This window comes from Lepisosteus platostomus, chromosome 11, assembly GCF_059453375.1.
Source record: "Lepisosteus platostomus isolate fLepPlt1 chromosome 11, fLepPlt1.hap1, whole genome shotgun sequence".
Classification (NCBI taxonomy): Eukaryota; Metazoa; Chordata; class Actinopteri; order Semionotiformes; family Lepisosteidae; genus Lepisosteus; species Lepisosteus platostomus.
In genome coordinates, this window is record NC_142621.1 from 48,881,674 (window position 1) to 48,899,948 (window position 18,275).

General features: G+C 42.3%; 1 protein-coding gene across 2 annotated transcripts in view; it reads right to left on the minus strand.

Moving 5' to 3' along the window:
• The window catches only part of tbcd (tubulin folding cofactor D), a 56,330-nt gene that overhangs the window by 12,484 nt on the left and 25,571 nt on the right, over nucleotides 1-18,275 (minus strand). For both annotated transcript variants that reach the window (XM_088600266.1, XM_088600267.1), the window contains 18 exons: nucleotides 16,581-16,737; nucleotides 13,172-13,229; nucleotides 13,004-13,033; nucleotides 10,009-10,094; nucleotides 7,932-8,012; nucleotides 7,744-7,817; nucleotides 7,196-7,313; nucleotides 6,747-6,807; nucleotides 6,634-6,656; nucleotides 6,000-6,031; nucleotides 5,696-5,758; nucleotides 5,067-5,143; nucleotides 4,563-4,644; nucleotides 4,137-4,255; nucleotides 3,319-3,410; nucleotides 2,594-2,734; nucleotides 769-852; nucleotides 410-568 (listed from right to left, as the gene is read on the minus strand). In XM_088600266.1, coding sequence (XP_088456392.1) covers nucleotides 410-568; nucleotides 769-852; nucleotides 2,594-2,734; nucleotides 3,319-3,410; nucleotides 4,137-4,255; nucleotides 4,563-4,644; nucleotides 5,067-5,143; nucleotides 5,696-5,758; nucleotides 6,000-6,031; nucleotides 6,634-6,656; nucleotides 6,747-6,807; nucleotides 7,196-7,313; nucleotides 7,744-7,817; nucleotides 7,932-8,012; nucleotides 10,009-10,094; nucleotides 13,004-13,033; nucleotides 13,172-13,229; nucleotides 16,581-16,737 — 1,537 coding nt within the window. The remainder of the gene's footprint in view (nucleotides 1-409; nucleotides 569-768; nucleotides 853-2,593; nucleotides 2,735-3,318; nucleotides 3,411-4,136; nucleotides 4,256-4,562; nucleotides 4,645-5,066; nucleotides 5,144-5,695; nucleotides 5,759-5,999; nucleotides 6,032-6,633; nucleotides 6,657-6,746; nucleotides 6,808-7,195; nucleotides 7,314-7,743; nucleotides 7,818-7,931; nucleotides 8,013-10,008; nucleotides 10,095-13,003; nucleotides 13,034-13,171; nucleotides 13,230-16,580; nucleotides 16,738-18,275) is intronic.

Here is an 18,275-nt window from a genome sequence, read left to right on the forward strand (position 1 = left end):
CTCAAGCTTTTCTTAGTGGAGCTTTGGGCTCATCAGAATAGCAAAGGTTTCCCATCCAGCTGCCGCTTAATAATTTAATTCAAAATCCACAGTGCAATTCTAAATTACATCTAGAATTGTGATCCATTTTCAAGTAATATTGAGCATTTTATATCCAATGTAAAGAAACAAAAATAACAACTTTAAAACAAAGGAGCAGGTGTTTGCTGGATTAATAACCTGAAACACTATGGAAGCCCTTGACTTGTGATGAGGATCCCCATAATGGGCTTGTCAAAGTTTATCCCTCTTCTGAATACAAATAACCAGTATCACAGAGTTTCAAGAAAGCAAATCTAATAAAAAGGACAGCAATCTCCAGGGCAGCAAAGAAGCTGCTTTACCTGCTGAGACAACACAAGCAGCTCACCTGGGAAAAATGCTCAAGAGCTCCTCCCGGTGGGGGATGTGAGGTACTGGGGGGTCCTGGGAGTGCAGGATGCGCAGGAACACAGAGCCAGCATGAGCACGGTACCGGTCAATCTTCTCTGCAGACTGCTGGGCCAGACAGCACATCATATGCTGGCAACTGAAGGCAAAACACTGGTTAGGCTCTAGAAACCAATCACCATGACTGAAAAGACATGTTTTAATTACACTGGAATTCTTACTTCACTGTAAAAAGTATATAAGAGCATTATCAATTATTTAAAGTTTCTTTGAGTAAAACCCTACGAAAGGTACAATGAGCGCACTGTGATGCCTATATGTCGGACTGTAGATACACACATGCTGGAAGAAAGCAGCTCAGGGTCACTCCTGACAAGCAACAGCGTCACCTCCATCAGGCTGGTCATTGCAGCCTCTCGTACCCTGCAGAGAGAGAGCACAATTACCTTTGGCTCCTCAACCTTTCCATTGGATGGGAATTGGTGACAGTGCAGTTTCAGAAGGTGCCTATAGCAGTCTGTCAGTTTACTGGTGCCACAGGGGTCCTGGAAGATGTCTTTGGTTGTCTCCCATTCTCTAAGGCTGGCTGATGTTGTCTAGGGGTGTTCTGGGGTGTCCAGGAATTACAGTCCTGTCTTCATATCTCATTTCAGATCTGTTTAAGACATTGAGCCAGGGCTTGGTTGTGGTTGCTATTGTAACGAATATACCCCTGCGTATAACAGGGATCTCAGCTGCCTGGGCTGGGGGAGTTCTCCTTTAGCTCAGCTGGCAAGTTCCTTGTGGTGTGACGCCGGAGGCCCGGGTTCGCACCCAGGCGGTGAGGGACGGACTGGCAGGGCAGGAGTGTCAAGGGCGGGAACCCCAAGAACCGTCACACTATCAATGATAGAAAGTTCTAGACGGGTGCTCATTTTAATATGGTGTGCCTGAAGTGCCGTAGTGCTCCAGACTTGCCCTGAAGATGCCTAGATTTACACCTACACAACTAGTATGACAAGATATTTACACTGCAGGTTCATGACAATCTGATTTTAAGAAATCTGAGAACATCTCTTTACTCAATAGATTCATTTGTCTTTTCATGATATTTAACAATCTCTTCAGGAATGATTCAACCATAGGTTGTCGATTCTTTAAGTTTCTTTCATATGCAAATTACTTCACCTGTGAACGTGATAAATTCCTGTGACTTTGCTTACAAGGAACTCCTTGGCGTAAAACCTGTTTTTAATCTTTTAATAGCTGTTTTCTTTTCTAAAAACACACCTACAGGGCCGTTCAAAAGAACTCCGAAATTGCTTTGGTGAAGAGAGCACAGAGCAGGGTACTGTCATTCAAGCTAGGATTTACACAAATAAAAAGGATGTAATGTCATTTTCTTTTTTTTCCCCCCCAAGGTGGAGCAAATTCTTCCCTTTGGCAAACTGTAACACCATATACTGTAATACCAATTAAAACACTGAAGGTTTCTAAATGCCCATTTTTTAACTTTCCTGTTTCTCTCTTTGCTAAACTTTGCAGTAACCAGTGACTCACATGAGGAGAAACTATTCCAGTTTCTTCCTCTCGGTCTAACTTATGAAAACCTGCTCCTTAGATCCTCAGCATTATTCACACGCAATTGCTGCAGTAAAAAACAACCAGCACTAGGCTCCTTTTGAGACAGGCTGCAACTCTTTTTCAGGTACATTCCCGGAAGAGAGTAAACTGTACTCGGAGCAATGGTTTACAGCAGTGCTGCCCTGGGAGCTGTGATACGAGCCCAGTCAGACTGGATTCCTGGCAATCTCAGGTAGAGCCAGCAGCTCTGGTGACACGAGGAAACAGGACCATTCCACACAGTGGTGCAGCAGGGCTCCAATGGCACAGAGACGCTGCGTGCTGACCCATACAATCCGCTGTGCCAACAGCACTGAGCACCGCAGGAGTCTCATTTAGCAACAGAACCTCCACCAAAGAGCAACCTGTAGCACTAAAATGAAATGTCTTTTTAGTTGAAAACAAGTTTCAGCAGAGCTCACATTTATTTTGTGAACTGTGATCTCTGGACTGACCTGTACACGCAACACTACATCTTTACACAGAGCAAGTCTGAAAGATGTCCTCTGTGCAGACTCTGCCCTCCCACTGTGAGAGCAGCACACTCAGTGGCCAGACATACCATGCTCCCACATCTCCCCTGCTGTCAGTCGTGTAGTCGTTCATGCAGTCCAGCAAGATGCTATATATCTGAGGCACATTCTCCACACACAGCACTGCATCTGGAGTTCCCTGTGCTGAAACTCCCACTGTGGCACAGACCCTGGGAGCATTAAAAGAAGAGAATAAAAAAGGAAGTTCAGAAACTGTTTGAGTGGGCAGGCTTTGACATGCCAGACTCCAGTCATGGCTCTCTTCCAGTGGAAAAGTCTCCTGGAGACTCAATCTAATTGTACAGAATAATGGGGAAATTATGCTGTCTGATTTAATAGTGGAAGCTGATATTTACATTTCATATTCATTGTCAACTGCTGCTGCAAAATTTAATTCTCTTTTCTGTCTTTTTTCCCCAATAGATTGCTCCTGTAGATACAGGCCACGTGAGGACGAATTAAAGTTGCCACATTAACCTTTGACCCGGAACGTAACTCTATATGCTCAACAGCCCTGACAGGTGGCCCTGTGGGAAAGAAAGGACTCTGTGTGAAGCTTCACGGCTCGATGGGCAGCATGAGCCCACACAGGTAATTCAGGTAACAGTTCTCTCTTTGCAGAGCAGATTACAAAAGCTGTATTTGTTTTTTTCATATTTGTTTTGGCTTACAACATTTTGCTTCAGGCGTCTGTTTTAGCTTTCGGACAAACATGGCAGATGAAAAGAGAGATTAGAGAGAAGTTCACACTGACTGTGCAATGGCTTTTAGGGCATCTCTCCTGGCCTCTGCAAAGCTTGCATTTTGGGGAGTGATTCGGCAAGTCATCTGGAGTCCTTTCAGCACCTGAGTCATCACAGGACAAACATCTTAAACATCCTATTTGACGACACACAAATATTCTTACTCCCTCACATGTAATCCTCATTACCTCAAGACACACGAAATGATGACGACAAAAGCCCAACAGAAAATTTCATATGAAAAAAATAATCTGAGTGTTTAGCTCAGAATTAAGGGTCTAATGTAACTCTATATACCCCTTATTACTACTGTGTTAAAGAGACTTGACTGCCTCTTAATATACTCTGTAGGAGAGCCGGCGTGCGGATCACTGTGTGTAGGAGAGCTGGCGTGCGGATCACTGTGTGTAGGAGAGCCGGCGTGAGGATCACTGTGTGTAGGAGAGCCGGCGTGAGGATCACTGTGTGTAGGAGAGCCGGCGTGCGGATCACTGTGTGTAGGAGAGCCGGCGTGCGGATCACTGTGTGTAGGAGAGCCGGCGTGCCCATTGCTGTGTGTAGGAGAGCCGGCGTGCCCATTGCTGTGTGTAGGAGAGCCGGCGTGCCCATTGCTGTGTGTAGGAGAGCCGGCGTGCCCATTGCTGTGTGTAGGAGAGCCGGCGTGCCCATTGCTGTGTGTAGGAGAGCCGGCGTGCCCATTGCTGTGTGTAGGAGAGCCGGCGTGCCCATTGCTGTGTGTAGGAGAGCCGGCGTGCCCATTGCTGTGTGTAGGAGAGGCAGTGTGCAGATCACTGTGTGTAGGAGAGCCAGTGTGTGGATCACTCTCTACCTGCTGCAGTCTCTGATGGATCATGAAACGGGGCAGGGATCCCAGTGCAAGAGCACATCCACATCGGGTCAACATCTCCGTGCTCTGAAGCTCCGCGGTGTATCGGCTCACCAGCTCCTCTGCACAGAGACACACAGACAGAGTATTCTCTCTCCATTCCTAGACTGATCAAACTACACCGATCACTGTGATTGAAGAATTCAAATAATCTGGTTTGCCAAATCTGTGCTTATAATTTGCCAGTCTGAAGATTTCAAATTATTTTGTCTCAAACAGTGCTGAGTGGCTTTTAGCGGAGATGGTATGGAACATGTCAGATTAGTTCTTCAGTGGCTCCTTCCCTTATTTTCAAACACAGATTCAGTGGAAACCGCAACAAAAGCATTTCTGCCCTGGCACTGGACGGTGGTGCAGCCTCTGTCTTACCCTGCATGGCGGGGTCAGCAGCTCCAGGCGCCACCTGGTAATACTGCTGGCACAGCGCAGCCAGCGCCGAGACGGCCGCCTCCTGCAGACACAGGGGATTACTCAGACTTAGAAACGAAGGAAACACAATGAGCCTGCCTGCAATAACAGCACTTAACAAGTCATCTCACAGGCTCTCTCGCACTCTGTAGGCTGAGGTCATGCGTCTGTAACACACAACTAAGGGTAACACTACTACATGGGGCTCAGAAACTTCGCTTGGTACTGTTAATAATTTCACATTGGCCACCAGATCTGCATTTCATTGACCTGAGCCTGACAGGCCAGCAGCCTCCCACTTAATTATCACTGAAAGATTTTAGAACTGGGAAATTACAGCATATCAAACATTTTATTTCTGTTTTCTGTTTTATTTCTGTTTTGTGTCCGCTGTTTTATATTTTACCACTGATTCACAAAATCAAGATCAATGATAAAGAACCTCACTCATGAAAAATACAGTACCTTTATGCTCTGTTTTGCTCCACTGGAGAAGAGTCGCAGACTTTTCAAGCTGTCATCAATCAGCCACTGCCACCCTCCTGCAACAGGACAGGTCAGATCATTCTGTGGCACAGTCTGGAAACTGTGTGCTCAGCGAGAGCGTTAAGGAGCACAAGAAAAGCTGAATGCTTCCCAGCAAGCATAAAAAACAAAAAGCAAAAAAAACATTTTCTGTAAGAAAATGCTTCTCTTTGAAAACACTGAAAAGATGTTTCATTATGCTATGCAACTGAAAAGTACTTATATTAAATACCTCAGTAGAGTTCATACACAAACAGAATTATGTTCCCAGCAAACCCAGTACTGGCTATGGGACTACAGAGAGATACAAACTGATGAGCACAGTGGTCCAAACTGAAGTTGTGACTATAGGCTGCAGCCTGCTCTGTCATACCATTTCTCACCTGGGGTTGTTCTGATACTCTGATCCCCTTTTCATTAACAGAAACACACAAATCTTGCCTCTGGGCTCTGGATTAATAGAGATCTGCATAACTACAAACAATAAAGAGGAGCTGATGTTTCATGTGCGTGTTTCACTATTGACAGCTTGCGGATGTACCAGCTGAACAATAGATTAACCCACTTACTGATAATGGGGTCGTTCTTGTAGGGCATTCTGGACAATGACAACTTTTCTATTAGGGCACAGACTGCAAAGAATAAAAGAGAAACTCATTTCACTTAAATAAATATTATAGAGCTGTGGCACATGATGCAGCAGAGAAAAAGACTAGGGGATGTTCACAATATCTATATCAGTAGAAAGTGTAATATACCCCTTGGGACAAAACACACACTGAAATAACCAACCCAAAACCACATGATTATGAAATGCATTAGCACTAAAATACAAGAATAGTAAGAATCAGCTACAGAAAAAATCCAATTTACCTGCTGGCCTCATAAGCTCGCCACCAAGACCTCTACAAAAACATAAAATAACAATAAGTGTGTGCACTCTGAAAATAAAGCTATCAATTACCTTACAATTACTTTTAGTTGCCCGATATCTTGAGTTTAAAAATGCAGCAAGATCAACAAACAAACAACCCAGGGTAGACAGACCTTAAAAAAGACCAACAGGATCTTGGCCCTGGAGGGTATTGGGAGCCTGGAAAAATCTGCCCAGCCCTGATACCATCGCCCAGCAGGATGTGGTAGCTACTGTCAAGCAAATGGGCAACGTGGGCAGAACGTTTTGCAGATTTATTATCTTATGTCCTGCAGTTACCACCCAGAAGCCCTGGTGGCCCTGTGACATCTGAAAACAGGAGCTTCTAGTTCTAAACAATGAATCTACTATCCCACCCACCGGTTAATATTCAGTGTAATTTATTTATTCTGTATGTCTGCATTTTCTTGTTCAGGGATTCAGCGATACTATCTTCGAAAGCTACTCTATATTCTTAGACCCGTTGTAAAAATAAGCTGTAACCTGATGTAACACTCCTGAGTAATCTTTGTAGAAAACCAAATTAAATAAACAACCCAGAAAACATTACTAAAGTCAGTTAAAGACTCTCACCTGTACTGCTGCCTGTCAAAAAGCTGTGGAAAAGAAATGCTTCATTAGAACATCAGAGTCCCTTTTGTCACAAGAGGCACAGCTAGTCTGTGGTGTCTGGAGAGAGTACAGACCTTCTGGTGAATGTCTCTGAGCCCTTCCACCAGCTCTGGTGACAGAAAGTCAGTTGCTGGCCTGAAAAAAAGGAAGATCATTTAAAATATTTCTGTTCATGTGTGTAACAGTAATGAAAATATGCTATGTTAAATATCATCAAATATAAATAATATAAATAATAATAATGAAACACTTTTCAGCTTACTTAATTTCATTTAAGTTTAAATGGTTGTTCTCATTACGAAGTTTGCAACCACACACCATTTAATACTTCAAACGAAATGGTGCAGCACAGATTGCCATCTTTTATACTGTGCTGATGCCACACAAGATCAAGATTGTCATTAAGGTAGACAGCACAGGATCTAACCGTGCAGCTGTCGATCAGGGACAGATGGTCTAAATGCGTACAGAACCGAGACGCAGGTGTGGAAGTGTTGCTGTATATCTGGGCTCCTGAACCCACCTGTCTGCAGCTGCGGCCAGTTTTGATAGTGCGTGAGTGATCTCTGCACAGGCCAGGATAGCCCCATGTCGGCTGTGTAGGTCCATGCCAGTAGCCAAGGGTAAAAGCTTGGGCAAAACTGTAAAAACAACATTAAAAAAGTGTTGTGAAGCATGAAAAAATCAGTGGAATCATCTATAAATTTCCTATTTAACATTTTAAGTTAGGTTCACCCTTATCGTACTGAACATCATCTTTACAGATAAATTGTTAGTTTTAAGCATAAAAGAATGAAGAAGCCAGGATGGTAAACTGTCCCGAATTCCCACTAGGGGGCAGTGTGAAGCCCCCCGTGATCCTAAGGTAGGCAGATTCACGAAAGATCTCAATTCACCTGGCAGCTAGTGACACATACAAGTCACTGACAGAGAAGAGGAAACCATTATAGAAAATACTTTGCTTTCATTTTTAATAGTCTTTCCTCTGACAAGCTTGTCCACACAGTATTTCCACAGAACTGCTGCACAAGGTCACTCATGGACCTCGGTCTCAAACACAGCGGTACTCACCAGTACTGGCCATGTACTTGGGCGCACAGGGGGTAAGGTTGTGAAGAGCTTTAGTGGCCAGGTCACGAATCGTCCTGAAACGGAGGATTTAATAATCACGTATTGCTTCAAGCCCCGAGAGAAAGTAGCCTTGAGTATTTCTATCTGCTAGCGCATTCTCCCAGCAGCGTGGGGATCCTGGTCCTTACCCATCCCAGTGGCTGACCTTCATGGTGACCAGGTGGTCTATCATGGCCTGGGTGTACTCTGGAAAACTGGCGATGTACACACTGTGAGAAGAAAACACCCTCGCGGTTACCACTCCTTTACACAACCCTGCTCCCAGAACAACACCATTATGTAAAGGACTTCAACATAGAAGCAAAATATAAAATGGTATAAAACTGAGGGCGGAGCGGTGGCTCTGTGGCTCAGGATCTGCGCCTGTGGCTGGAAGGTTGCCGATTCAAATCCCACAGCCAGAAGAGGAATCCTACTCCGTTGGGCCCCTGATCAAGGCCCCTAACCCCAACTGCTCCAGGGGCGCCGTATAAATGGCTGACCCTGCGCTCTGACACCAAGCTTCTCTCCCTGTCTGTGTATCTCGTGGAGAGCAAGCCGGGGTATGTGAAAAGACACATTCCTAATGCAAGAAATTGTATATGGCCAATAAAGTGATCTCTCTTATATATGGCACGTACACATTTTCTTTTACATTTCTGATGTCCAACTGACATCTCCCTGTTACCCCGGCTACAGTACAACACACTGCAGGACATGTGATAGATGTACAGTATAACCACAGCTCACTGCATAGAACAAAGCAAACATCTCAGCGATGAGAGCAGTAACCTAGCCACCACTACAAGTCTCAAATGTCACAATGACCTGAAAAACTAGTCCTCTGTAGTGCATGATGTGGAAAAGAACTGTCCAGGTGGGAAGTGAGATCAAGTTAAGTATTTATTTACACTCCATATACCCTCCTGTCTAAGGTTTTAGAACACTGCATTTTTATACCTTTCAGGAATATTTTTCTAACAAGGAAACATTGTACCACATGGCTACCGATTCCGTTTGCATCAAGTTTTAACCTGAGGGCAACATTTTCATAAAGTTGCTCAAGCTCAATCTATTGTGAACTCCTGAATGTTTCCCGCTGTTTTTCACTGTGCCTACTGACATGTAACAGTAAAATCAGTCTCATGCATTTGCATAGAAACTGTTAGGTTCACAGAAAACCATCCACGTGTTGTTTTCAAAAGTTCAAAACTGTGCCTGACGATTTGCATATGCTCTGAACAGTTTAGCTTGCAGTTAGTTCTTCAGGACAGACAGTGTGCTGTAAACAGATTATATACTTCAGAGGACAGCATATGGCAAGGATATCACTGTCTGTCCTGCTGTTACACATTGTTTGGTAAAAAGAGCAGAAAACTCAAAAGAGGTTAAAATGTGAATTATTTAGACATTAACCAGAGTATGTTTACCACCAAGGTTAAAAAGCAAACTACTTCTTCCAAAATACAGCTTGTCATTCTCATCCCACATGTAAGCTGTCTTACACAGGTGGGTAAATCCAAGGATTCACTGTTCACATCCTGGAGTCCTGTTTAAATAACACTGACCAGGCAACAGAGCAGCCTGAAAGCAGCACACTGTCCCTGACCCCTGCTACTGCCCTGGAGTTCCTACCTGTCAGTCCTGTCAGGTGATCTCACAGTGTGACTGAGCACTGGTGCAGCCTCTGCCAGTGCACACGAACAACTATTTTATCACTTTCCTTCATTTGTTGTGACAAAACATAGAATGGAATAAGTACAGTAATAATTGGCCAATTTGAAAAACACTTAAAGCAAGTTCCTCTTCAATTTTATCTCATATTTAGGAATTGTCACAAACCTCCAACCATGAAAAGCGTTTTATGTTCCCAAGAAACTAATACAATATCTGGAGATGATTTCACAATGTCTCCCTTTCATATGTAACTTCTCATTTTCATTTTCCTAAAGCTGAATAACCTCAAAAACTCCTAAACCTTATTCACTGGGTCTTCCGTGGGCATAAAGAACCTGTCATTTGATACCCCTTTCACCTTTTAACTGGATTTGTGCTCAGTAAGATATAGAATTAACCATATATTAATGATGGTTATAAACATAAAAATCAAAGGCCTGGTTATTGCAAATAAGTCAGGTAATTTGTATTATTTTACAGACACTGAGCAAGTTAACAAGCATCTTTCTCAAAGAAACTCAAGTCCCTGTATGTTTTCTTCTGCCTTACCTTATGTTTAAGTAGCAGTTGGTTCGGTTTCCAACTGCAAAGTAATCTGCTGCAGTGAGAACATCAATACCGTGTGGGAAAGTGCCCTGTTGGGACAGAAGATGTTTCAGAAGGTCTGTGCCCCCCTTTTCAGGAAAGCATAGTGAGGCCTGGTCAGACTAGGACTCAGTAATAGAGGGAAAGGCATTCAAATACACAAGCGCAGAACCCCTAATCTTCAACAGATCTGTTTTGACAGGAGCCTTGTGGTAGAGATATTAAACAGCAATCTCCACTATTCTCAGATTACAAAGGAACAGCTCACACTTTGACAACACAATGAGTTAAGCAAGAATAGCAGTTTTTAGTCAAGGTTGTTCACTATACTTACTGTAGTTATACTCACAGAATCCAATTATTGAAATGAAATTTGTCTCAATACAATTTCAGTGCACTTTTCTACATTTTCTTGATAATACATTTTAAACAGTTATGTAATTATGTGTTTTTGACGCACAGTATCTAATAAAAACAGGACAGGAGATACAGTATGGTGAAATTACACATATTACAGATATGGTGAAATATACATACTGTATGAAATGTTCAATTTTGATCCCCATGTTAGACAAGGATATTTGTCCTCTGAATAGATTGAATTCTTAGGCCCAGACTTGCAGGGGGAACAGAATCTCTTAAGAATTAGAATACAGTGTATGGGATTGGTGCTTTCAAAATCCTCAAAGGTACAGTACGTGCATGCCAACTCAAAGAGCTACCTCAAGTTCAGTTGTGAAACATGAACAAGCCTCGCAAGTGGGAGTTAAGAGGAGACACATTTAGAACTGATGCTATGGACTCTTATTTACACCAAATGTGAGGATCTGGAACAACATACTGTAAACAGCTAATGTTTGAAGATGAAAATACCTGATCCAGTTAGAAGCAGGTGGGAGAGATTTTGTGACCAATTATTTATTAACAAAACAGGTTGATTCTTGTGTTCTTACCAGACTTTTAGAAAACATCATGGCACATTAATGATATCTGTACTACACACCAGTGTGCTGCACTATTTCTAGAAAAAAGTAAAATAAACATAAAAAATATAAATTCCTGCTGAAACAGTTCTTATTTGAAACATTAATTTCTAAAGCAGATTTTAAGAAACACCAGTGACAGAATGTCTATAAATTACTGTACAAAATAATCTTACTATTTTTCTGAAAAGCAATAAAATAGAACTGAAATAAATGGTCAAATACAGAAGATGTCATCTATTTTTTTTTAAATTTAATAGCATCACACACCCCAAAATAAACTGGATTTCATTGTCGTCATCACAGTTTCTTCACCTGCTTAGTTTTTGTTAGATGTGCAGCAGATTTTTCCTCAGACTCACGTCACTTCAGCTACAGCACAAGCCTGAACGAGACAACACGACAGCATGGGGCTGCAAGCCAGATATTTGCATAATGCCTACTCGTGAAAAAACTGAACTCCAGCAAGTGCATAAATAAACAAATGCCACTATTTACAAATAAGGGAGAGGACTGAGACTTGAGTAGTGGTATTTTTATGGAAGGTAGTCAAAGCCCATAAAAATCAGTTGGTATGACTCCCTTTGTCAAAATTAAACTCTTACACTGGCTGATCAGTTGACCCAGGGCTGTTTAAGTAAAAAAAAGGTACAAACGAGATGGATCTCAAGATCTCAAGGAATTTATCCGGTTGTTTCTTGAAAGAAGCAGGGGTGCCACATTAAACAACAGCCGTGCAGGTTATTCTAGACTCCCACAATCCTTTGTGTAAAGAAGTGCTCCCTGTTCTTATTTTTAATTGCACTTCCCTTTAGTTTCCACTTGTGTTTCAGTGTTGTTTGATTCTTACGAAGTTCACTGACATTGTCAGTACCTTTGAGGATTTTGAATATGTGAATTAGGTCATACAACCGCCTTCTCCATTCAAGACTAAAAAGGTGCATTAATTTTAACCTGTCGGTCTAAGACATTTCTCTATTTCCCATTTTTATTACACAGCATCTAGAAGACAACAATAATAAAGAAAACAGAGAACCTACTGGCCAAACACTGCAGCAACATCCTTTCAAGATTTCAGGTGAGTGCTTTTATAGTTTAGAAATGATTACAAGAATTATACTTTAATAGAGACAGTGGTTTGAAACCACAGACATTCATCTCCAGTAATTAGCAAACCTCAGACAAGAGTTTTCCCAAGAAAAAGCCTTGAGGAAATGGCCATTGGTCATGGTGTTCCGCTCTAAAAGGAAAGCAAATATTCCTGGAGAAACTCATGCACTTAGCACCCTTGTTTCTTGAAACTGCAGAGGGCATGGACATCCTCTTGTAAATACATGTGCTGACAGGTTCACAGAAAGAAAGATGAATGTAAGCCTTCTTTGCAGTGCTTAATGACTCATATTGCATTGTGATTGATATGAAACTTTCCTCTTTTTTACTGTAAATTAATAGTATTATGCAAGTGTGAGCACAGCCAGGCACAGGCAGCTCTGGAGAGAGGGCAGTGCCATCTTCTGTCTGCCTTTCACACCAGGGCTGTCCAACAGCAACGCAGAAACTTACAATTCAGAATATCTGGACAGGTGTCCAGTCATGCACTATAGCTCTCAAGCCTTCAGAACTATAGCTTTCTTATGTAATAACTTAAATCAAAATTGCATTTCTAACAGTAAAGTTTTACATTTCATGAGAACAATCTGCTTCTGAGTAGGAAAAGCACCACCACTGGAAATCTGGCCTCTCTTAAGGTAAGGAATGAGAGTAAAGGAAAAATTTATTAAAAGGTTAATAGCATATTAATGTAATGCAGATTAAGTTTTATTTGTAGAACTTAAAATTCAAATAATTAGCCAATGTTTTCCATATTTATTTTACTTATCCCTTAACTGTGTTAGTGAATTAACATGAGATACACTCTGGATTAGGACATTTGATAAGCAAACGATGATGAAGAAAAACGGTGAAGGTTTCAGTACCTGTCTCCCAACATTCTCCTGGAACGCAGCCTGAAAGACACAAGAAATTCAATAAACAGCCTATAAATCCTGTATATAGTCTTTGCTAACTAATGGCTTCTTTTTCTTCAGATTCCTGTATATATTTCATTTTACGTCTGGTGTAACCAGTTCAAAGCAAACACTGACCGATGCTGCTCTTCGGCAGTTCACATCCCTGTCGAACACTCCCGCAATGATAAGGGCCCTGCAAAGAAGAAAAACAGGCAGAGATATATCAGAACAGCAGATATATTTCGCAGTCTAAAGTCTCTTTTTAAAACACGTACTTACAGAATCTGACTCCCATAAACAGTGTCCTGTAAAGAGATCGGGGCAAATTATTTTGCTCTCTCTGTATATAAACATTTTAACTACGTTTGAACTGTGTTCTACTGGAATAACTATGGAGAGATGTATGAAGTCTGAGAAACACAAGGTTAGGTGCTTTAACCTGCAGTAAAGCTGAAGATAGGCTACTGAAACAGATTCTCAAGTGACATATGTTTAATTTGAACTAATTTTCAAATTAGTTGAAAATTTAAGGATATCTATTTTCTGTTTCTGGTTTTATGTGGTGCTAATAGGTTTGTGTATATTTGAATAAGGTGTATAAAATCACCCTTCAGGCAATGTTATTTGCCTTTGATCATCTGGCGTAATGGTGCAGAGAAGCAATCTTTCCTTACGCCTCTCTGTTCTGCACTGAACAGGTTCAGCAGAGAGCTGCCAGCTCCCAAACAGCCTCCTGCTCAGCCAGAGCTTTTAAATGCAGCCTCAGCACAATCTCAGGCATGTTCAGCCCAGCAGGCTCGTTGCTGCGCCTGAGGTAACAGTCATGGGAATGTGCAAAGGTGAAAAGACTGCAGCACGGCTCACACAGAGCCAGCATGGGAAGCATGAGTCGCCTGTCAGCATGGGGAGATTGCAGCCGGTGTCTCCTTACAGGGCTCCCGGTTCCAAGCAAATACCCTTCAGGATTCTCCTCCAGTTATTACACTGGGAATGGAGTTAATGTGTGGTCTCTTGAGCTCTGAATCTCTAAATTCAGTGCAGCTGTGTTTCTCAGACAGTCTACTGTCATGTCAACATATTTCAGACAACATTAACAGCAAAACAATTGCAATGCATTATTCATTTAAGGTCAAAGTTTACTGCTAATTAAAAAAAAAAACTTTAAAATGTTCATGAGACTTATCATTTTAAAATGGCCACTGTACTGCTGAATTGTAGGAGAATATTACTGCATTTAAGACCAGAAACAAATCAACAAAAGAGGCACATCTTCCAGGTGTTTAGTTAGTCACACTATAAAGGCAGATGCAGTTGTCATTGGGATGGTTCAAAGACTGCTAATGATGCAAAGGTTCGGAATCAAATTAACGACCTGCAACGCTGAGTGTGAAGGCTCAATGTTCACACAATCAGAGTTCAACGGAGAGATTATATTGTCTTATTGCTGTTCTACAGTTTTCTACAGTTTTAAGCGCAGCTTTTTAATATCAGCGTCACACAATATGGAGTTTACTCAAATAAAATACAAATCTGTAATGACAATAAAGCAGTGAGTATCTGTTTTTAATCTTTCTCAATTAATCATGCTAGAGGTGCTTAGAAATGACAGAACCACACTTTGACACTCTGCTGCGTTAGAACAGGTGCCAGATAATTAAAGTATTTCAAATTTGAGAGCACACAAAATCAATTAATACTATAATTTCTTATTAGCATGTGTCTTCAGCTCATCCTAGGGCAAGGCACCCGCACAGAAAGTTTCTTTTGTTTAATGTTAAATGTGCACCGTGCCAGAATCTGATGAAACAATGCAGGACCCGGCAAGTTCATCTAAAAACTGCCAAATGCAATCGAAACTGCAGGAGCAGAAGTGAAACCTGGCAGCTCCTGACAGTTTCTGTAGTTTGATTTGGGAGTTAAACTCAATGATTGAGACTCTGCAGACAATAGGCTTCACTGCCCAGGGAGGGACAGGCGAGAGGGAAAGGAACCAGTTAGGCGGCACAAGTGGTTCTTCAGCTTGCCGAGACACGTCCCCTCAAGCAGGAGCAAATCTGCAGCACTTCAGAAAGGAGAGTGGCCATACGTGTTTCTCCAGCTGCCACACTTCCCCACACTGGCCACAGCATGATCGGTAAAAACTCCCCCAGAAGCTGCTCTCACACAAGGTGGAGGACTCTTTCCTTAAAGGGAGGGGCACCCTGGTTATTGTTTATTGTTCACATTAACCAGTTTGTTAAGATGTAAAATTTCAAGGCTCATGAGTGGCTACAAGAGTAAATGTGTTCTTTCTTGGCTCACTGCAGGCTGATCCCTGCCTTTTCCCGTCAGATCTGTTATTAATGGATTATAGCTTTAATGCCCCTTGTACAGAAGCAACCAGCTATCTCCACTTGGCACACAACATGCCAGAAATCAGCGAGCATTTGTTCCCCACTAAGTTTTGCTTCCGTTTAGCTTTCAGGAATTTTGTAAATCAAATTTCTCAGTCCTAAATACGCTGTTGTTCATAAAAGCTTGATGTTCCCTCTTTGATGTTTGACAAAGCCATAGCATCATCATTTGGTAAAGCAGAGGTGCAGGGTGCAGGGATATTAAATCGGTCAGAAGTTCCAAGAAGCTTTTCAAAGATGAAGATATACCTTACAGCCATGCAGCAGAGTTCCTTGTACTGGTGAACAAGCCTGGCCTGGGGCAAGCTATCTCAGACTCGTTGCTCAGCCAATACCCACACCCTGCCTTTTCTTTACACAATAATGGAGAGCCTGAGGGCGGGCGGGTGAGGTGTGACAACGCCCACACTGCACACCGCCTCCTCTCCTTGCTGTGCTGCCCGCACTCCCAGCCTGCCAGAGTGAGGGCACATGAAACAGAGCTCCGCCACAGAGCTGTGTGAGGGGACCGACTGGAAAACTCCCAGAAAGACAGAAATGCTTCCCAGCTACAGCTTACATCTATGTGATTCTGTCTGCCATGTGAATTTGTTCCTTCAAACCTAAAGCCTTACCATGCATAGAGGCTCCTCCAACATTACATCAGCACCGAATAAAGGAATTTTAATATAAAACCTGAATAAATCATTAAAATCATTAAAATCACACAAAATCTGTTTTTACACTCATTACCATATTGCTGTAGCAAAAATTAAACAACAATAAGATCTCTAAAAGAGCAAAGCAGAACAAGTAATAGAGCAGATTTTCATGATAAAACAGGTTTCACACCTGGAATTCCAGGTTATTAACTAAGAATAGGGTAGGGCCACAGGTGCGTTCTGCACTTGTGCATTACACCTGCGAAGAAACGTAGCTTGGTGAAGAGTACAGTGCCTGTGCATTCAGCAGACACATTATTTGCATCTTAAAAAAACTTCTGGTGCAAATAGGAAATAATCCAGTTATTATTTGTAAGGTCTCAGGCAGAATTTATTGTCTTTTGGAGATCAATCCTTTTATCGGTCCTACTGTATATGTGGTGTCTTTCTGAGATGTCTTAAATCTTAGTGACTTTGATTCAGTGCAGTCTCCAGCGGAACACAGGCTACCTGGCGATCGGCGTGACGAAAGGCTTCAGCTCCTGGGGCTCGTAGGCGCGGGCGAAGGCCCAGCACACATAGCTGGCGGCGTCTCGCACGTTGGAGCCGACGCTGCAGGCCCCACGCTTCTCGTCGTAGGTCAAAGCCTTCAGGATCACTGGCACCACTGAGGGATGAGCACAGATAGTCACCCACAAGGTTCTTTACAGCCAGCAAAAAGACAGGCACCTCATGTGGAATATTCTGTACGTCAGAGAAAACATGGCAGCATGGGAAACAGTCCTGAGGAGAGTGGACAGACACATTTCCGGGCGTAAGGGAGTGTCCCACCCTGACAGGCTATAGGAACTGAACCGCCTTAGTGTTGATAGCGGAGACTGTGAGGGGACCTGAACCAAATCTTCAAGACCCTCAAATGCCTTGACAAGTAATAATAATAATAATAATAATAATAATAATAATAATAATAATACATTTGCTTACACTTATATAGCGCTTTTCTGGACTCTCCACTCAAAGCGCTTGTCAACCCCCCAGTGAGCTTCTTCAGTATCAACAGTGAAACAAAAACTAGATGTAACACGTGGAAATGTGCTTTTAGGTTTGAGAACACGAGTCAGTTCCTTACAAGCTATCCAGCTATGTTGTTGAAGCCGATGATCTGGCTTCTATCAAGAATGGCAGGCGATAGATGAGATGCTCAGATCAATTAGTTACTAACTACCAAATGAAACAGGCTGGACAAATGAATTTGCTAGGAAACACTATTATGTTGCTAAGCTTTGGTAACAGCTGGCTTATTTCTTTTATTACGAATGAACAGCCGCAAAAGCACTGAAGTTTTTTTTTCAGTTGTTCTCACACTTCTGGAGCAGTGAGAGGAGCTGAGAATTTGTCTCGTGTACGACACACCGGCAGAATTCGATTGCCCATCACATAACGGGGGGAAAGGGACAGGAGCTGACAGATGCCAAGAGTCCCTAAAGTCCCTTTTCCCAAACAAGGAGAGGTGCCCTTCTGGAATTCTCGAATTCCCACAGAGATAGAGTTTTGGGAAAGTTCAGTGTGAGGCTCTAATTATCTATCCCGGGGGAAGGCAGATACATGGATTAGGCAAAAGCAGAGCTCATATGCAAAGTATCTACAGCCTTTAACAATTTTGAGCCTTAAAAAAGTATTTTGACATTTCTCTGGCTGAAAGAAAACTGTACAGTCATCTTAATACACTTTAACAATTTCTTGTTGGGACCTGAAGCAGGTGGTTACGTTTCATTAGAATGACAAGTGCTTCATCAAAGAGCGGCTGAAGAGAGGAGGCAGATGGGCAGAGATGTTACTGTCAGAGAAACTTGTCCAAATATAAACACTCCAAAATATTACAAGCACGTCTGAAACAGTGCCACTGTGCTGTGAAATCTGGACAGCACTGTAATTGACACATTAGAATAATTCCTATATAAACTTTCAGAAATTCCTACAAAATTAATTTATTCTACACATGAGATCACATGTAGTGGCACGGTAGCGCCTGGGTTTAATTCCTGGGGTGCTGTCTGTGTGGAGTTAGTATGTTCTCTCCTTGTTCACATAGGTTTTCTCTGGGTGCTTCTATTTCCAACAACACTCCAAAGACATGCAGGTAGGTTAACTGGATTCTGGGAAAATTGGCGTGAGTGTGTTTGCGTCTGCCCTGCAATTGAAAGG